We start from the raw sequence: 21871 nt of genomic DNA on the forward strand, positions 1-21871 counted from the left end.
TACTGTATATGGGTGCTTCTATGAAACTGGTCCCAAAAACAGGACATGGGGCTAAAAATTCAACCCAGATGTAGACGAATGTTATGAAGCGAGTTTGGAAGCACTTTGGGTTTATTTTAAAAATAAATATTTACTGAGATAAAAGAGAAACTGTTTTACAGATAAAACACATTTTTATATATATGTTTTTTAATTTAATTTTTTAAACCGTTTAATGTGGTAAAAAGGACACGAAAATTACCCGCTACTATTTTTTTGAATGTCTCTTTATTCTCTCACAGGTACATTTTGGGAATCAAACTAATTATGCAAGGCAGAGCGTTTCACAAAAATGACCGCTGATACAAAATCACTCATGATTAATGTGTGTTTAATTGGGCAGGTTCCGCATGTAACGCGAGTGGACGCGATGAGTTACACACGAAACCTGGAATGAGACTGCAGATTCATGAAAAACCCACGTCTGGATTAGAAAAACCACTAGGATCGACAAATTTAACAATGTCTTTATTTCTAGTGTATATAAGACCACTGACACTTAGGTAGTTTTTCATGTCCCAATTTTGGTCCTATTTTTGGCACCAAAATTTTATTCAAAATTCATTAATTTTGGGATGGCTCAGAGCAAGAGTATAATTTTTTTTGCATTTATCTGAGGTCATCATTAGGTCCATCCTGGGGAGAAATATGTCTACATTTGTCGTTTATTAATGGGTCTAAAAAGCTGGGAAAGTGCCAGGTACCAAAAATGAACCCAGTTTCATAGAAGTTTAGTTAAGATGAGTGAAACTGATAAATCTGACTCCTTCTGAAGCCTGACTGGTGCTTCACTAAAGACAGAAGCATGCAGGTTCTGCTGTTGTTGACTGTGTGGAAATGGAGTTTTATGGCACTGAGACATTGATTTCATGAGTGTAAATGGTGCTGACCAGTGAAATGTCCACCACACTGACCATGGCTGACCCAGTGAATGTCCTGCTTTGGCTTTATTATGTTTTTTAAGTGCATCATCGAAAGACACTGTGGAATATTCCCATCTGTAGACGACAAATCATCAGCACTGACATATTTAAAATGGGAAACAAATCTCACAGTTTCTTTTTTATTGTTTTTTTGATCAAGGTTTTTTTTATTTTCAGTTTTCAAATACACAAGAAGAAACACAAAACTTGAACATGAAACTGTTGTATCCAGTTCCTATCCAGCTGCCCCCCCCCCAAACACCCCCAGTACTGGACCTTCGTTGAATTTATATACAGCCAGACATAATATACTTACATAGAAAAATATATAACCCCCTTCAAACACATGTACAGACACATACATAACAAAGCTCACAGTTTAAGACATGAATTTACCAGTGATGAATATTTTACTTTTCATTTCACACCATTAATTGTCTAATTATTGGTTTTTTTTGTTTATATACTTTCTCATCAGCGTCTTCTGTGTATTTGTGGTGACATCTCACACTGTCGTCACTTTCCCAAGACAGAGCCATAGACCTGTGTGAGAGAAGATCATGAATAATCAGCGGTGCTTGTAGTTCATGTCAGCTGGTTTTGGTTCATTTCCTGTTTTCTTTTGGTGGGGGCTCCTGTTGGTCTGTCTGCTCTGGGTCCTCCCTCATTCCCTGATCGTCTTCACCTGGTCCTCATGACCTCTCCACCCTTCATATTCCCTCCTCTGCTCGTGTCTGTTGTCAGTGCGACGTTCATTCCACATCTAGATCCCTCTGAACCTTCTCCTGTTCCTCTGTGCTGCCTGTTACACTTTGGAAGTCTACCGATTCCACGTTTGTGAAGACTTTTTTGTTAATTTTTTGATACCACTTCTGGGAAGAAGTTTTTGTTAATTTTTTGATGCCACATTTGTGATGAACTTTTTGTTAAAATTTTTGATACCTCGATTGAGAACAGTTTTGTGTTAAATTTTTGATACCACGTTTGTGAAGAACTTTTTGTAAATTTTTTTGATACTACGTTTGTGAAGACTTTCTTGTGAATTTTTTGATACCACGTTTGTGAAGACTTTTTATGAATTTTTTAATACCACATTAGTGAAGAACTTTTTGTGAATTTTTTGATACCACATTTGTGTATACTTTTTAATGAATTTTTTGATACCACTTTTGTGAAGAACTTTTTGTAAATTTTTTGATACTACATTTGTCAAGAACTTTTGGTTAACTTTTTGATACCATGTTTGTGAAGACTTTTTTTAAAGCACGTTTGTGAAGACTTTTTTGTTAATTTTTTGATACCATGTTTGTGAAGAACATTTTGTTGATTTTTTGATACCACATTTGGGAAGACTTTTTTGTTAATTTTTTGATACCACGTTTGTGAAGACTTGTTGTAAATTTTTTGACACCACGTTTGTGTAGAACTTTGTTAATTTTTTGATACCACATTTGTAAAGACTTTTTAATACCACGTTTGTGAAGACTTTATTGTGATTTTTTTGATACCATGTTTGTGAAGAACTTTTTGTAATTTTTTGATACCATGTTTATGAAGACTTTTTGTGATTTTTTTGATACCACGTTTGTGACGACTTTTTGTGATTTTTTTGATATCACATTTATGAAGACGTTTTTGTGAATTTTTTGATACAATGTTTGTGAAGACTTTTTGTGTAAAATTTTTGATACCATGTTTGTGAAGAACATTTTTTTAAATTTTTTGATACCACGTTTGTGAAGACTTTTTTGTGATTTTTTTAATACCACGTTTGTGAAGAACTTTTTGTAATTTTTTGATACCATGTTTATGAAGACTTTTTGTGATTTTTTTGATACCACGTTTGTGAAGACTTTTTGTGATTTTTTTGATATCGCATTTATGAAGATGTTTTTGTGAATTTTTGATACAATGTTTGTGAAGACTTTTTGTGTAAAATTTTTGATACCATGTTTGTGAAGAACATTTTTTAAATTTTTTGATACCACGTTCGTGAAGACTTTTTTGTGATTTTTTTTGATACCACGTTTGTGAAGACTTTTTTTGTAAATTTTTTGATACCACGGTTGTGAAGAACTTTTTATGATTTTTTTTGATACCACGTTTGTGAAGACTTTTTGTGAATTTTTGATACCACGTTTGTGAAGAACTTTATGTGATTTTTTTTTGATACCATGTTTGTGAAGACTTTCTGTGAATTTTTTGATATCCCATTTGTGAAGATGTTTTTGTGAATTTTTTGATACAATGTTTGTGAAGACTTTTTGTGTAAAATTTTTGATACCACTTTTGTGAGGAACATTTTTTTTATTTTTTGATACCACATTTGTAAAGACTTTTTTTGTAAAATTTTTAATACCACGTTTGTGAGGAACTTTTTGTGAATTTTTTGATACCACGTTTGTGAAGAACTTTTTGTAAATTTTTTTATACCATGTTTGTGAAGATTTTTTTGTGAATGTTTTGATACCACGTTTGTGGAGACTTTTTTGGTGAATTTTTTGATACCATGTTTGTGAAGAACTTTTGGGTAATTTTTTGATACCATGTTTAAGAAGACTTTTTCTTATTTTTTTAATACCACGTTTGTGAAGACTTTTTTGTGATTTTTTGATACCACGTTTGTGAAGACTTTTTAATAAATTTTTTGATACCATGTTTGTGAAGACTTTTTTGTTAATTTTTTGATACCACGTTTGTGAAGACTTTTTGTGATTTTTTTTAATATCGCGTTTGTGAAGACTTTTTGTGTAAAATTTTTGATACCACGTTTGTGAAAAACATTTTGTTAATTTTTTGATACCGCGTTTGTGAAGACTTTTTTGTTAATTTTTCAATACCACATTTGTGAAGAACTTTTTGTGAATTTTTTGATACCGCGTTTGTGAAGAACTTTTTGTGAATTTTTTGATACCATGTTTGTGAAGCCTTTTTGTGTAAAATTTTTGATACCATGTTTGTGAAGACTTTTTTCTTAATTTTTTGATACCACATTTGTGAAGAACTTTTCATTAGATTTTTTGATACCTCGATTGAGAAGATTTTTGGGTTAAATTTTTGATGCTATTGTTGTGAAGATATTTTTGTTGCTTTAATATTTTGAGTAAAAAATACTCAAACTAAGTTCATTTCGTCTCTGTCTGGTGCATTTGGGTCCAAGCCTTGCGTAATCGTAACAAACAGAAGCATCACCGCTCAGTGTTGAAGTGTTCAGAACACACATACGTACACTTACTGGACTTTCTCCATCAGTTGCTCCATGTGCTTTTGTCTCTGCTCTATCATCTCCTTCAAACTGTCAACCTCTCGCTGTTTTTCCACCAGTTCCCTTTGAAGACAGTGGTTAGTTTCCTCCAGTGTCTCACAAAATGCCTGGGGTTAATAACGACAGCAGCTGACCATTAAACCCAGATCACAGCGTTAACATTTAGTCCTTGAGGAAATGGCTCCATAAATAGAGAACCTGAGCTCACCCTGCTTTCATCCAGACTATCGAACGGATCTGGAGGGTCAAATAAACACAGGAAGTGTTTCACCGCTTCACTGGGGACACAAAAACACCATCACACAAAATGGAATGTGGCTTTTTTTAGACCGAGGAAAACTTACAGAACAACACAAACAGAAGAGGAGGGGGGTTACAGTGGGAAAAAAAAAACATAAAGAAGAAAAAACAGGTAAACAAACAGCACAAAAGGGCAAAGTAGGGGATATTTAAGAAGAACCAACCAAGATACAGATGTGTAGAAGGTTTGTATTCATTTTTCAATAAATGTCAGTTCGTTTAAAAAATGTACAAGGAACTTTTGAGGAAGAGGTTTAGAGAAGAAGATGGATGTTAATTTGAATTATTTCACCATTTGGGGATTAATCTATCTATCTATCCATCTATCTATCTATCTATCTATCTATCTATCTATCTATCTATCTATCTATCTATCTATCTATCTATCTATCTATCTATCTATCTATCTATCTATCTATCTATCTATCTATCTATCTATCTATCTATCTATCTGGTGAATTTGGGGGCAGCACATTAAAGTAGGATAGAATGCACTATAGATATCTTAGCTTATCTTAGCTTATATGTAGTTTAGTACATATATTATGTATTTTATATATTGTATTTATATAAACTAATATAGTTTGTGGGCTGTATAAAAACATAATTGAGATAGTTGCATACGGTATAAATTATAAGGAACGTTGTCTAGAAATACAAATTATAGCAGGCTGTATATTGTATTCATATGGGTTTATATTTAGCACATATGTAGTGGATTATGATGTGTTACATTTATGATTATTTTATTGATTGATATAGGCATATATGCATGTTGTACTGACACAGACTGATATAGTTTGTGTGTTGTATTGTAATGAGCTGAATTTGGGGTAGGAATGAAAAAGCTTTTACTTCAGCCTGCTCCGTTTTGAACATATTATGGAATTTGTATGAATTGAACTGTGGAGTTGTTGTGTTACTCTGCATGTTTGAAAATACAGATCTAATTTATTCAAGCTAAGCTAAGATATTTGTTTACATTTATGAATGTGAGAAGAGTATTGTCTTTCAACTCACAAAAAATATATGAAAAATTAATAATAAGAAAATCAATCATATCTAAAATGCTTGCGTCCAGGTTGACCACAAATAGATTGTTTCAGGTACATTACATGGTATTTTTTACACGAACATTAATGAACATGGTTCCGAAGGAGCTAAAAATGCACAAAGGTCATTATAGAGTTACAATCCTGTCTGTAAAGAAGTGTTAGACTGATTTTTTGTCACAAACACACACATACACACACACACACACACACACACCTGTTAATGATGTCTTTGTCCAGTGTCAGGTTCTGCAGGAATGTCTGCAGCCCAGTCTGCCTCGCTTCCAGAAACTCTTCATCATAGTTGTTTTTAAACCAGCGTTTAGGAGGCAGAGTGAGACAAACGCTGGGAAACAGCTCCCTAAGCTGCAACAAAGCAAAGAGTTAGCACAAACTGTTTCCTGATCTGTGACAACATGTATGTATTTAGTAACATTTATTTATTCATGTATTTTGCACATCATAAAACAGCAAGAGAAAATTAAAAAAACAACAACATTCAAATAAATAACAACATTGTGCAGGAGAGGGTAGAGGCCAAAAAAGGCTTAGATGAATATCTCCCCGGAAATGAACAATACACAGAGAAAAAAAGAAAAAAGAATTAACTAGAAGCACTCGGAGAGCGCAGACCTCCGCCAAGGCTGATCAGTGCCCCCCCCCCCCCTTGTGGGCCCCCCCACGCCAAGGAGGTTATGTTTTTGCCAGGGTTTGTTTGTTTGTCTGTCTGTCTATTTGTCTGTCTGTTAGTGTGCAACATAACTCAAAAAGTTATGGACAGATTTTGATGAAATTTTCAGGGTTTGTTGGAAATGGGCCCCCCCGTGGGCCCCCCCACCCCCGATCACCACCAAAATTTAATAATTTCTTCCTTATCCCATTTCCAACAAACCCTGAAAATTTCATCAAAATCTGTCCATAACTTTTTGAGTTATGTTGCACACTAACGGACAGACAAACAGACAGACAAACAAACAAACAAACCCTGGCAAAAACATAACCTCCTTGGCGGAGGTAAAAATATAATATAACTGAATTAATAAACTAAAGTAAAAACAATAAAAATGCAAATCACATTACAAATCATCAAATCATATGATACACAGCCTTACATTTTATAGTTCATGTTCGGTCTTCGTTGATTTCAATGTCATTAAAAATACCAGGGACAGAGTCTGCAAATTGGCTGCAAGTCCTATTTATATGAAATCAGTTGCATACTTTTAAGTGCATCAACACCTATATGTAATGTATGTGTCAGCATCTCTGAAAGGCCCAGTAGTTCAGGATTAAAGATGGATGGAGGACAGTTTGTTCTCAAATGTGCCACATAAATGCACTGAAGCCTGAAGAGCAGAAATAAATGTCTATTTTTGATCAGAGAAAACATAACACCTACTGACGTCATACTGTCTGAATGAGAAGTGACTCAATGTAAATTTAGAAAACACTATCATGCATATTTATGTGCATTTTCCACACTATCCTTCATTGTGATATTCAAATGACTACACCTCCACTGAGGAAAATACCACAGAAATAAGTGCATGTCTTTGTCATTTGACATTTCCAAAGTCTAATTACAGCTTGGAGGTTGTTCTTTTTTTTCACATAGTGAGCAGAGCTTTGAAGACGATAAAGGGCTAACATGTACTCAGGGGGTCAAATGAGTGGCCATTTTTGTCAAAAAAAAAAAAAAAAAGTTGTAATAAATGCATAGAACTGTGTTGAAATAATGCTAATGGCCTGTTTATTAGATGTGATTGATATTACTCTGCATGTGAAAATAGTAGTAAAACTTCCTATAGTATGTCTTGTGTTAAATTCTGCTTTTTGCTACGAACACTGAAGCACATGTAATATCAGAGAGGGAAGATGCATGATGGGAAATGTCACCTGTGTTAAATTGGACCCAAAGATGACACATATATTTGTATCTGTTTCCTAAAGTTTTGACAGTTTGGATATGGAGTAAGCAGGTAAGTGAAGACACACTAAGGTCGTTGTGCGTCATGGTAATTAAGGACATGTTCTGGTAACCTATCTGTTTTGCCCACTTTGGATTTATTTTTAAAAAATAGATGTGTCCTGTTCAGTAAAATGCAAATCGGCTAAAATTTCCTTAGGGGGTCAAATGAGTGTCCATTTTTGTCAAAAACAGTTGTCCTAAAGTCATAGAAGTGTGTGTAAATAATGCTAATCCATTTGTGCACAGACTACTGATATTCTTTGACAGTGGAAGCTCTATTTTCATAAATATTGGATTTGGAATAGCACGTGTATGTGAAAACTTTTGCTGGTGGACGGACGTGACATTACCCATGATGCTCTGGTCAGTACCAGTACTTTATTAGGAATAAACTTATAGACTTACTATTGCTAATTCTGCTCTTCTTCATAAATGTTAGTATTGTGGATCTAAAACAATCCCAGCTGACACAAAAACACTAAATGTGTCAGTGGACGGATGTGACATGGTTGTTGTGGATCCCATCATACTGATGCTCTGCAGCCATGTCACCGTTTACACTAATGATCCCTGTGCAAAAACTAGGATCACAATTATTTATTGGATAGTTTATCATCAGACTAAAGAGGAAAGAACAATATAGAATTGTTCTTTCTGTATAAAAATGCTTCTTATTGTAAAACTGTTGATTTAAACAGTGCTGTGTGCCATTCTTCATGTATGTATTGGTGGAACATAAGCAGGATGGATCAGCACCATACTCCAGACTGAACCTGTACAAATAAAACATGTGATATGTAGGAGAGACTCTGGGAAGAAAAACTGGGGAATCTAAAAGAATAGAAGATTTGTTTTTCAGCTCAATTCAGTTCAAATAGAACTTGTTCATTTGTGACATGAAAATATAGCATTAATTGTGCTGAAATTGTTCATTTTTGAGCTGAAAACATAGTTCATATGAGCATCAACATGTTGAACAGAACTGAAATCCTGTCCATTTGAACAACTGTCATTTACCAACACAAAGTTCCTTTGGATTCACTGAGACTGATTTAATATGAACAAAGACACAAAGAAGACCTCTGAGCACATTTTAGCTGTAACACATCTATATGGATCCTCACCACTGGGCGACTATTTCAATCGGCCACTTATTGCAGCAGACTATGGCTTGTGAGCCAGATTTTTGAGCTTGAACAAGTGTGTAATCTGAATTCTGAACAGGCTTATCTGCTCCGTTTAGATAAACTGCATTTAAAACATACCACACAGTCACAACGGCCATAAAATCTAAAGCTTTCCAGGGACAGTTGAGTCCCATGCAGGGGTCTGATCACATACACAATATATGAATATATTTCATTCATATGTAGAACGCTGGAGACTCAAGTTTGACTGGCTAAAGTCATTTACTAGGAGTGGACAACACCAGGGTGAAAAGAGATCAAAGAAAGATGCAAATGACTTTCAGATGACATTTCCTGCAAGTCTGAAGACCCCTGCGATACATATTAAGACAAGATAAAACTTCACTGCTCCCATAATGTGGAAATTCACTGATTATGGCAGAAATAGAATAAAGTGTAAGAAAGTGTGCATTCATAAAGATAGTGCATCAAAAAATACAAAAATAATAAGAGTAAATACATAAGACAAACTGTAGTATATCAGACAATGCAGATGGGTGACAAACACAAAAGAGCTACGGTGCAGAAACAAATGAAATTATTACAAGGTTAACATCTATTTTTCATTTCTTTGTCCACACAGAGAACTAGACCAGGAGCCTGATTAAGAGAATAGAAAACAAATCAGAAAAGTAGTAGAAAAGTAGAAAAGTCAACCTTTATAAACTGATAATTGAGGACTTATATAAATTAATATTACATTTTACTTCCATTGAGCTCATTTTTTTTGCCGATCTAATTCAGGTCTAATTATTGAGAACAAATATTTAATCATTTTTAAAGATTTTACCTAATGTTTTTGTCTGATGCTACCATCTGTTCAAATGAAAAAAGAAAACAAAAAACAGAAAATATGAATTTATTTTGAATTATGTCATAGAATTGAATTATTTTCAGTATACTATGTGCAAAGTAGATTTGTGTGTGTGTGTGTGTGTGTGTGTGTGAGTTGAATTATTACTGCCTGTTTATAAATTAGCAGCAATTTTTTTGCAGACATTTTTTGTGCAGTGTCAAATACATTCATACTGCGTAGGTTCATAAGATATGTATTAAAAAAATATATGTGTGTGTTGAATTATTCCACCCACATACACACACATACTTCTCAGGATTAAAGCTTAAGGGAAAAACACATCAGTGTCATTTCGTGGAAATATCAGGTTTATTATCTGCGTTTGTGGAACATGGTTAAATGACTGTCAGTGTGGGAGATGGAACAGTCCTCAGTTCCAAGGCAAAAGTCCAGACTGAGTCTCACATATAATAAAGTGTATGTATTACAGTTTAATTAAATGAAAACAGAAAGTTCACTATGAAATAGAACAATAATTGGAGGATGCGGGCATCGATTCCGCGAGCGCTCTACCATCTGAGCTAATCCCCCATCCACTGCCATTCAAAACAACATCACAACATGAACAGGAAGTAAAAGAACTCTGCTCCTATACTACTGTGTTGCAACAAATGTGTAAAAGTTCAACATATTCATTAGTTACTATGTATGTCGATACTTGAGCAGTGCTTTATTTTTGCATTCGGCTTGTACGTACCCTGAGTGGAACGGCGTACGTATACACGCCCACAGAGCATTAAAGATGAGGACTGACCAGCTGTTTTTGGTCAGTACACTTCTGCTACAGACCATTCCACTCAGAGTTTGTTAACCCTGAAATGAAGGTAAGTGGAAGTTTTTCTGTTTTACAAACAGAACGCTAAAGCTAAACTGGCTGTGACTCCGCCCTCTGCTGCTTGAAAGAGCTCTCTGATTGGCTGCCTCATTTCCTCATTAATAATCATTAGTCCACTGGTACATTTATGATCCACTGGGATCTGGGACAGGAAGAAGGTAAATCCAGTTTTACCAAATTACTGTCAGTTTGTCATTATATAAATTAAGTTACAGTGATTAACTGCCCTGGCTTTAACTCTGTATTTACACTCAGTGATGATAAAAAAAAAATCAGCCCATTTCTATTCGTGTTGACGAGGGGATGTATTCATAATATGAAGATGTGATATACTTATTCACACAACTGTCAGGTTATTGGAAATGTTCACCAAACATTTCAAGATGCATCCTGCAACTTAACTGAAAAAGCCTGAAAGATGCAGGCATCCATCTCACATAACTGGAGGATTTGAATTTAAAGAGCGATACTTTGTCTGGTGGATCACAGGTTCAAATCCAGCTGATGGAAGGTGAGTTTTTACCTCTGCCAGGAGGTACTGTGATCACTTTGCTTTGTGTGATTGTTTGTGTGTTTGTTTGTTTCTTTGTTTGTTTGTTTTTTTCATCTTTAGTGTAAAACTCTTCCACCCATCTTTCCCAAATCTTCCCCACAGATAGGCCTAGGCCCTGGGACCAACCCAGTACATTTTGGTCCCAGTAGGCCAAAGTTCAAGGTCACAGCAAGGTCACAACATCTACAATTTTCCATCTGTCATCATTGAGACATTTTCCAAAATTCATTCAAAATTCCAAACGACTCCAATTCTCCTCCAGTTGGATCCACCTGTAGCTTAGAACAATCTCTTGTATCTGGAACTAAATTGTCCACATCCACTGTGGAATGTGGACTCTGTGGACATTTCCATTGAACATTGAAAATCCCATTTACCACACATTTAAAATTAGAACTCAACTAATATTGATGTGAACTGAATCTAATTGGACAGACACATGACTGGGACCAGATTCAACTGTTTCTGCTGTATGGAACAACCTGGAAACTGTTGGATTTAAACAGAAAGAGTCGATCCACACATGCACACCGTTCAGGGTGAAGGAGGAGCTCTGAGTTCTGAACACTGGTTTAACGTGCACCTCAAAATCTCCCATAATGCAGAGGGATATCACCTGAATATTGTTGCAGGGAAAAATCCCTACATTATTTCATTATTCCATATTTTCATGTGTTTTCCACGTGTTTTGTTACTTGTGTGAGGGAGCGAAAAGCCTGGCTCCCTTCCCTCTGTGTCACCCCTCCCCCTCCTCTCATTTTAGCTGAATTATCACAGTGTATTGATAGGATAAATGGATCAAAAATTATTAAACATTTTAGATCAGTAGATGCTTTTGGTCACCGTCAGATGTTTAGGACTTTGAGGGTTAATCCTCTTTCATGGTGTATTCTGTCACACATACATAGAATGCTGTATTCTAAAATAAAGTATGTGGTAAAAATAAGTGTTGGAGTCTCACCTTATCATTGAGTTTGGTGAAGTCTGTGTATCTTCTGAAAATTACCCAGCGGTCTCCTTGACTCCCTGTCACCAGGATCTTGTAAACCTACAACAGACACAGATACAGACATAACCAAGCTGTGACGTAAGAGTGCAGTGTTTGACTCCTATAATGCAAACTGTGCAAAAAAGGCTGATGCTTTTGCAAAAGTTAGTGCAACTAGGGCTGATTTTGCTGATTACTAGTATTGTTGTTCTTTTCCATGATGATAATGCTGCCATAGATGAATATGAAAAGGATGTGAGTCATTTGGCATTCATGGAAACCAGGTCTCGAACCAGTTCAAAGAGTTTGACCAAACACACGACCTTGTTGCATTATGCATCCTAAGGTTATGATCAGGTAAATTTAAGCAAAAAATTAGGCCTCAAATGGCCTAAAACAAGGCTGTCAAACTCATTTTCTTCCAGGGGCCACATTCAGCCCAATTTAATCTGAAGTGGGCCGGACCAGTAAAAAAATAGCATGATAGAAAATAAATAATGACAACAACAAATTGTTTTAGTGCAAAAAATAACATTCAATTATGCCAATATTTACATTTACAAATTATCCAAACAAAAAGGATGTGAACAACCTGAAAAAAAAGAAATTTGTTAAGAAATATAAGGACAATTTTATCAATATTATGCCTTCACTTATCATTGATACATATGCATTACAGATCAGATCTACAAAGACACTAAACATTTAGTAACAGAAGCAGAATATTGTTAAAATTGCACTGAATTTACTTCAAACATTTCAGGTTTCTTATGACCCTGGGTCATAATTTGTCTATTTATATGTATGTGTTTTCTGTTTAGTGTGTGTGTGTGTGTGTGTGTTCTCCCCCGTCCTGTAGGTGTGCTGTGCCCTTTTGTGTCTGTTTGTTGCAGGTGCTGATTGGTGGAGCATGATTGCCCGGCCCTTTAAAAATGGCCCTGGAGTTTCCGTCCTCGCTCTCTCTTGCCTCCTGCCAGTTCCCAACCCGGTGTTCGTGTGTGTGACCGTCAGTCTTCGTGGGCTCGTGTGTTGCTGCGATAAGATTGTATATAGTTGTTAATAGTTTTTGTAAATCGAACCCTTTTCTGGTAGGGGAGGTCGGCTCTTTTTTTGTTTCACCTTTTCTCCGGTTTTTGGTTAGGAAGTTTAGGCAAGTTTGCTGTATTTTATTTCGTGCATTTATTTTGAGTAGGTAATTTAGTTTAAACTGTAAAGAAGATATTTTGTTTGTTGTTTTAGCCGCTCCCTCCCCTAACCCTTCCTTAGTTGTTAAAACAAAAGTAGTAATAATAAATATTGTGAATCTTAGTTTTTTGACTGACGTGTGTGCTTGGGAGCTGGGAGGGGACAAAAGTGAGCACATTATGTTCGCCCTGGTAAACCCCTAGGCTGGGGCGTAACAGGTTGTTCATATTTGTTCAGGTTATTCACATTTTATTGTTTGTTCATGTAAACATTTTCATAATTTAATGTTTTTTTGCACTAAACCAAAGAAAAAAAATGGTGTTGTCATTATTTGTAGGTTATTATGATATTATTTTTGAGTTTGATACCCTAACTTGCACTTTGCAAATTCATCCCACAGGCCAGAATGGACCCTTTGGCGGGCCGGTTTTGGCCCCTGGGACGCATGTGTGACGCCTGTGGCCTAAAAGATTCAACAAAAATTAAGTAAAACATGCAACAAAACAAACACAACATACAAGACAAAAACTATATAAAAGATGCAACAAAAATCAAAATGACATAAAATAAAAAATTGTTCTAAATGATGGAGCAAATTTTAGCCTTAATTTTGGGTCTGGGGCTGAAACAGCTGGGAATTACTGTTTATTTATTAGTGTTAGTCTAAACATTGATAATATTTATCTGTTATCTGATACATATACAGATTCAGTTGGGTTTCTGTAAATTGGCTTAGAGTCTGGTTTTGACCAACTCGATATATAAAGTGTCATGAGATAACTTTTTTGTTGCGATCTGGCGCTATATAAATAAAATTTGATTGATTGAGGGATTTTATTAGTTTTCCCATGTAAGTCACTTTGGAAAAAAGCATCTGCCAAATGCATAAACATAAACATATTCCCTACATAAATGAATATCTGGAACAATGGAAAAATTACATAAAATGCAAATTAGAAGAGAAAGCAGCTGTAGGTGAATGACAGTGTTTGATGTAGTGCAGTGTTCGCAGAATCAGAAATAACAGTGTTCAGCTTCCACATCCAGATTCTTTGAATAATTTCCTCACATCATGCACCATAGTGGCTGGAATATCCAAATCCTTTCAACAATTTTCTTGTGCATTCTAAGCTATCCTGCTCTGATAGGATTAACAGTCTCCTGGATGCTGCTTTTGCATCAAATCATTATTTAGCTATTTCATTATTTTTAGTACATTTTTTACTATAAATTGTCCCTGTTCCATCTTTTGTGAATGCATTAAAGCCTGAATGTGAGGAATGGATCTATATTTACAAATAAAATGACCACACAAGACATGAAATGTGTTGTGTTTACACTGTCAATTACATTTTAAAGTAAATTTTAATATGCATGCTTGCATTATTTTTTAACTGCATTTTCAATACTGCATCCACTGTTTCTTACTTAGGATAGCACTCAGATAACTACTTTTTATGTCATCTCTACTGCTGTATGTTCATTCTGTACATTTACTGAAAATCCCACTTTTTTCCCTCTTAACCCATAAAGACCAAGTGCTACTTTTATGTCATTTCCTAAATGAGATTTTCTCTTCATTTAACCTTTCTTAAGTGATTTAGAACCATTTGTTATAATATTACACAAAATCAGGTATTTTCCTGTATTTCATTTGCCCATAATGTAGATGTTCATTAAAGCTGAGATTAAAGTTGAGGATAATTATATCAAAAACAGAAAGCTGAAGAAAAAGTGACTTCTTCTGTAAAATTTATCACTAAATGAACATAAACCAAGTGTTTCCATCCGCTGTCATTGATCCAACTCCATGGGTTTTACTGGTGAATCAATGTTGCAGAAGATGTCGGTGTTTCCACGGTAACTACGGAACCTCTGAACGTCCAAATGGATCATATCTGATGACCATGAAAAGATGACAAACCGCTTTTTACACTAATTATTTCACAGTATTAATAGGTTTAGTGGTTCAGAAGTTATCAAACATGAATGAATGAATGAATGAATTTATTTTGGTTTGTACATCAATCATTGCAGTGAGTACAATAATTGTAATAAACATAAAAAAACAAAGAAGGAATAGGCTAGAACAGAGGTGTCAAACATGCGGCCCGGGGACAAATGGGATGTTTTCGCCAAGTTAAAAAATTCCACAGTCTTGAATTGAATTAAGAAAAAAAAAAAAATCTAGCTTGAATTAAGGAAAAAATCTTGAATTAAGCAAAAAAAAAAAAAAATCTTGAATTAAGCAAAAAAAAAAAAAAAAAAAAAAAAAATTTAATTAAGTAAAAAAAAAACAAACAAACTTGAATTAAGCCAAAAAAAAAAAAAAATCTTCAATTAAGCAAAAAAACAAAAAACTTCAATTAAGTAAAAAAAATCTTCAATTAAGCAAAAAAAATCTTCAATTAAGTAAAAAAAATCTTGAATTAAGCAAAAAAAAAAAAGTTCAATTAAGTAAAAAAAATCTTCAATTAAGCAAAAAAAAAATCTTCAATTAAGTAAAAAAAAAAAAACATCTTGAATTAAGCCAAAAAAAAAAGACCTTTTCAATTCAGTAAAAAAATCTTGAATTAAGCCAAAAAAATCTAGAATGAACAACTTAATTTTTTTCTTTGTTTTAGTGCAAAAAAATAACAATAAATTATGAAAATATTTACATTTACAAACTATCCTGTAACAATAAAATGTGAATAACCTGAACAAATATGAACAACCTGAAATGTCTAAAGAAAATTAAGCAAAATTTTAACAATTTTTCTTCCTGTTCCTCAGTGTTTAGTGTCTTTGTAGATCTGATCCAGAATGCACATGGACAAATGAGAAGTAGAGGAATAATATTGTTAAAATTGCACTAAATTTTCTCACGTTTTTTAATTTAAATTTAAGTTTTTTCAGGGTTTTTTTTCTTTTTTTTTTTGGATAGTTTATAAAAGTAAGAATTTTCATTATTTAATTTTTTTTTTTTACACTAAAACAAAGACAAAAGTTTGGAGTTGTCATTATTTATAGGTTATTCTGTTCTTATTTTACTGGTCCGGCCCACTGCAGATCAAATTTAGCTGAATATGGAACTGAACTAAAATGAGTTTGACAGCCCTGGGCTAGAAGCAAAAGCTTATTTTTTTCCCCTATCCTTTTCACCTGATCCACTCCTTACATTAAATCAGTAAATGGTTTTGGTTGCCAGTGGCTGTTTGGGTCTTTATGAGTTAAATATACGGCTGTGTGGGTTTACATTACATCTCTATCAAACCTCAGTAACTGTAGAAGTACCAGGTACATGCAGCACTTTTGGAGAATCATTGTGCTTGACACAGATCTCCACACTATCATCAAAACAACAAATGAGGGAATATCCTCTGAAGAATGGTGTTTGTCCTTCCAGTTACAGACTAGTACAGTTGATGCCGAGGTGCACTGAAACTTCACTTCAACAGCAGAACATGACCTGTCACATGATGCTTGTGTGACATTATCTCATGCATTATCAAAGTCCATGTGTCAGTGACAAGCGCACCATCAGAATATAAATGTACTTAACGGTCATCAGCTTATGAAAAAATGTAATATAGGCATTTCCAGCTATCTCAGTATTTTGAGATGTTTGTCTTGGATATAAGATTTTTCATGATTAGGCTTCTTCCCTGTAGGTGCTGTAATAAAATAGAAAAGACATGAGTGTAGACACACTATATTTATAACAGGAGGTGATTATGTAATGCCTACGATGACGACTGACTTTGGACTGTCATATTTTCACTGAGAATAGTAGAGAGTGCAAATACAGAATGTAAAATTACTTTAAAATCATTAATAACACTGGGTTACAGAAAAATGTTTTTGCAAGTTGTCCAGGTTTTTTCAACTGAATTAGGACCATTTTGCACCGCTAAATCCAAAAATGACATGTTTTTCTCAATCAGGTCAGGTTTTTTTGCTAATTTGATTTTGAAAAATTTGATCTTCTCACAAAATTGATTACATTTTTTGTGACTTTATCAGTTGATTTTTTATATAGTTCTCACCCAAAATAGGTTTTAAGAGAAAAAAAATCATTCACCGCAGATGTAGCAGAATACGTCAGGCTTATTTTTGCAAGATCTTCTAGTCGAAGCCATTTCATTCACCTGTAACATTAAAAAAACCATTAATCATAAATTGGCAAAAGTAAAATCTTCAGAACTCGTTTATTGCAAGAAATATGAAAGAATTTTGTATCATATGATGTGAAAATGCCCATAAATGTAAGCAAAAATGTTAAAAAGCCAATATGTAGCATAGTTCAGAAAGTTGACCTGATTGAGCAAAATTAATGCGATTTTTGGATTCAGGACACCAAAATTATCCTAAATCAGCTCAAAAAACTTAAACAATAAATTTGTTGTTGACCAGTGTAATTGATAATAGAGTGTGGATATACTGGATTTATGTACAGTATTGTGGTTGTTACTACAACAGGGACGACAGGAGCCCAGTGATTAACCTAACTGACTCAGGGCTGCTACAAACTGATTGCACTTTATGTATTTATTATATTTTATTTGTATTTTATTGTATTTTAATGGTATTTTAATTGTATTTTTATTTGTACTGGTTATTTGTACTTGGCACTGTAAAGCACTTTGTGACTCTGTCTGTGGAAAGTGCTCTATAAATAAAATTTACTTACCCATACAGACCCAGTGTTACTTTTGTGGGTTCCCAAATTAAGTTTTCTCTATATTTAACCTTTCTTAAGTAATTTATGACCATTGATTGTAATATTATTTTCCTCATTTTGCATTTTTTTTCCAGTGTATATCATCTATTTTCTTATATTTAATTTACAGATTATGCAGATGTTCATAAAAGCTCAGATTAAAGTTGAGGGTTATCATATCAGAAACAGAGAAAATGAAAAAAAAAAAAGACTTTTTAGGCAAAGATATCAATAACTGAACATAAACCCAGTGTCTCCATCCACTCCATTGGCTTTACTGGTGAATCAATGTTGTAGAAGATGTCGGTGTTTCCACGTTCACTACGGAGCCTCTGAACGTCCAAATGGGTCATATCTGATGACCATGAAAAGACGACAAACTGCATTTTACACTAATTATTTGCATGTTTTGATAGGATTAGTGGATCAACAGGTTTTAACCAGTTTAGATCAGTAGATGATTGTCGTCATAATTGGCTGTTTGGGTCTTTATGGGTTAAACAGACTGAGGGTTTTTTTATTCATGTGCATTACTACTGTACATTTACCTTGTATTAATACTAGGGGTGGGCAACTTAACGCGTTATTACCGCGTTAACGCATTCATTAAATAACGCCGACAATTTTTTTTTCTGACGTTAACGCCGTTTTATTTTTGTTCTGCCTTTCAAGCAAGTCTTAGTTGATTTATACATACGGACTCTTATTTTGAAACTCGTGCTTTTATTTTGCCGGTCCACACACCGGTGCTGTGTGTATGTGCAGCTGAGAAGAGAAAACCGGCGAACTTTACAAGTAATGCTGATGTTTGAGCTAATTTGTTTATGCAAGCAGTTGGAGATGGGTTGCTAATTCTTTATGCAGGCTCATGTTAAGTTTATGTAAATTCATTGGTTGTGTTTAGGTCTAATATGTCAGCCTTTGAACTAACCTTTACTCATTTACGATGTGAATGTTGTATTAGCAGTCATTTTATCTCGATGCTAACTTGAATGGGAAAATCCATAGACACGCTAACGATTAGCATTTACAAGTTAATTAAAGATTTACAACGTCTTTTTATTCAGCAACAAAGGTTCACATCAGAGATATTTGATACTATTCATTCTTACAACAACTGAACATAAAATACTCACAGGCAAACGTTTTTGGGGCCATACAAACAAGAGTGAAAGAAACATGTCTGTTAGTTCTATGTCCGAACTGACTACGGTAACACGGAAAGGACAAAACATACGTTAGTGCAACTTATTCTGACCACTTCAGGGCCCCTTTTGCTTGCTTTGAACAACTGAACATCACATATTAATGGGCTTATTAGTATTAGTACTGATTAGTGGGCTTAAGACTCCTGTCAATCACTCACAACTGTAAATACACTGGTGGGGACATAAACATGTGTAAAAGTAGTGGTTTTTTACATGGACATTTTCATTTTAAATGTCTTCAGATGGTGGGGTTGAGAAGGACACAGTTGTTTGGAAGCACTGACGTGCAATTATTTTTATCACCGGAGTACTTCCAGTCTGGAATATCACTGAAAGGCAATACATGCTGTTGATGCGTCCCCCCCCAACAACTATGCAATTAATCGCAGAAAGCCATGCGATTAATCGCAATTAAAAATTTTAATCGCTGCCCACCACTAATTAATACAAATGACAATCTGAATAAAGCTGGAAACTTTATTTGTGTAAATATATAATTCATCTGTCATAATCTTTGTAAACTGTATATTTCTTTTCATTCATTGATTTATTTTGATTTGTTTTGGCCTAAAAGCAGATCCACATTTTGGTTCTCTACCGTGAACTTCGTCCTCTCCTCCAGGATTTCATAGCCCATCAGTGTTGGGGCGATGCGGCTCTCCACCCAGCTGTCCCTGAAGCTCCTTTCCTGCAGCACCATGGATGAATTATCCCACAAACACGCTGTGGGTTTACTCCAACACTCTTCAACTCTGTCCTCCCAGGGTTTGCATTTGTCAGCAGGTGAAAGCTCAAATTTGATGAGTGAAGAAAGAGAAGAATATCTTGCACACGCCCTCTTGATCCAGGACATGCACTCTCCTGTCAAATCCACTGGGAAGGGGACTGGAACAAAGGTGGAGACCATCTGTGGAGGTCTTGGTGATGGTGTTGGCAAGCAGGGAGAATAAATGAAGTCGAGCTGAGGGACACAAACACACAGTGGAGTAGCCGACAAACGACTCCTGGTGATCATGTTTCTTCCCTCCTCCATGGAGTCTTACTGCTGACACTCCTGCTGGTTCATCAAAACCACAACACATTCTGTTAAATGCATGTAGACAGTGTGGTTATGGATTTGCTGACACCCTTTGGATCAGAGGGGTTTTAGGTTACAAGAGGACCACGCAGACACAGTCATGTGCTTCGCAGTGTTCTTCCTGTTTCAATAAAGCCAAAACTGTAAAGCAGACTATGGACTTTGGAAATATAGTGATATAAAAAGCTTCAGGTATCTATTTTATGGTCAGGCTGTAGCTTTTCTCTCACCAGAAGTCATTACATTCTCACAAAAGAGCCAAGGTTATTATCATTAACGAAAACTAACGAAATGACGAAAACTAGAATTGTAAAAACATTTTCGTTAACTGAAACAAATAAAAACTATAATAAAAAGAAAAAAAAAAACCCTAACTAATTGAAACTGTATCGTGTGTTTACAAAACTAACTAAAATGTATAAAAATTTTGGATAAAATTCCCTTCGTTTTCGTCTTTGTCAGTGTCGAACTGATATAAAATCAATTTATTTCCCTCAAGCAATTTTAGCTGGTGGCACAATATGATATTTAATATTTAACGGTCCGTCACTTGTGTTCACTTGTGGTTTCCAGTCGTCTTCTGGTCCTCACTCTACCTGGAAACATGGAGACTAAAGTTGGGAGAAAGCAGCAGAGTCCTGTCTGGGATTTATTTGAATACAATGACAGAGAAGAAGAGAAAAGAGACGACTAAACTATAACTAAACTAAAACTAAGCATTTAGAAGATAATGAAAACTAATAAAAACTATCAAACCTGCTCTAAAAACTAATTAAAACTAACTGAATTAGAGAAAAAAAAGAGTCAAAACTAAATAGAACTAAACTATAATGAAAAATCCAAAACTATTAGAACCTTGAAAAGAGCTATACGGTTAGAAATATTATAGGAAATTCAGAATGATGTGATAAAATAAATGCATAACTCAATAAGGCAATCAGAATAAGAATCACATTCTTTTCAGTGTGAGATTCTGTAAATGTGTCACCATCAGCCATCAATGTAAAATAAACATTTAAAAAACCTCAATAAATATAATTAACTTGTATGGTTTTCCCCTTGAAAAGTTTTCTGACCTTTTAAAATCAACAATCACATTTGCATTTCAGTCTCCTTTCCTGACAAATCCAGAGCATCTTGTTTCAGTTAACTATGTGACATAGAGCTGTGTCCTGCTGCCCGACATATCTTCAGATTTTTATCTAACACTTGGTATGCCAGTTCTGGTTATAGTTAAAGGGCTTGAACTCAGATGCTTGTAAGTAAGAGGGAAACAAAAAAATCTTTACAGTATTTAAACTATGCAGTGAGGGAAGTGAGCCATAAAAAAATACCACTGTAAAAGTAGTCCGTGACAAAGCCTTGCATTCAAAACCTTACAAACGTATAAATAAATGGGCATCAACATACGCCTAAAGTCAAATAATACAGATTAGTAGATTAAATTATTGATTTTATTAATGTGTTTGTTAAACGTTGAAGCTGGTGAAGATGTACAGTTGCTCACTTTAACTGGTGAATAATGCTGAGTGATTTAATATATGATAATATAGTAATTTGTTTACTGATATTTACTTTTATTGCAACATAAATCTGTAAAGTTAATAACTAAAGTCAGCACATAAATGTAGTGGAGTGAACCTCTGTCAGGCTTATGTTAATCACTATTTTCTGAAATACACAATCTATGTTCCCCACTTCAATTAACATCTACCTTATCCTTACATTAAA

At 34.6% G+C, this 21871-nt stretch overlaps 1 protein-coding gene across 1 annotated transcript; it reads right to left on the reverse strand.

The window, feature by feature from the left end:
• Window positions 1-1243: 1243 nt before the first annotated feature.
• On the reverse strand, window positions 1244-20095 carry LOC115437397 (sorting nexin-16-like). Its single transcript, XM_030160625.1, has 6 exons — window positions 19661-20095; window positions 11941-12027; window positions 5797-5945; window positions 4436-4505; window positions 4198-4334; window positions 1244-1505 (listed from the first exon to the last, which is right to left on the reverse strand). The coding sequence occupies exons 1-6, from the start codon at window positions 20093-20095 to the stop codon at window positions 1385-1387; spliced, it is 999 nt and encodes a 332-aa protein (XP_030016485.1). The 3' UTR covers window positions 1244-1384.
• Between the last annotated feature and the right edge of the window lie 1776 nt (window positions 20096-21871).

The sequence above is a fragment of the Sphaeramia orbicularis genome, chromosome 17 (genome assembly GCF_902148855.1).
Source record: "Sphaeramia orbicularis chromosome 17, fSphaOr1.1, whole genome shotgun sequence".
NCBI lineage: Eukaryota > Metazoa > Chordata > Actinopteri > Kurtiformes > Apogonidae > Sphaeramia > Sphaeramia orbicularis.

Excerpts from the sequence above, each read along its gene's own strand:
- LOC115437397 (XM_030160625.1), bottom strand. The coding sequence starts at position 20,095 with ATGGAGGAGGGAAGAAACATGATCACCAGGAGTCGTTTGTCGGCTACT. Across the intron at positions 5,946-11,940 it reads TCACCAAACTCAATGATAAG|CTTAGGGAGCTGTTTCCCAG; the intron begins GTGAGACTCCAA and ends GCTTTGTTGCAG. Across the intron at positions 4,506-5,796 it reads GACAAAGACATCATTAACAG|TGAAGCGGTGAAACACTTCC; the intron begins GTGTGTGTGTGT and ends TTGTGTCCCCAG.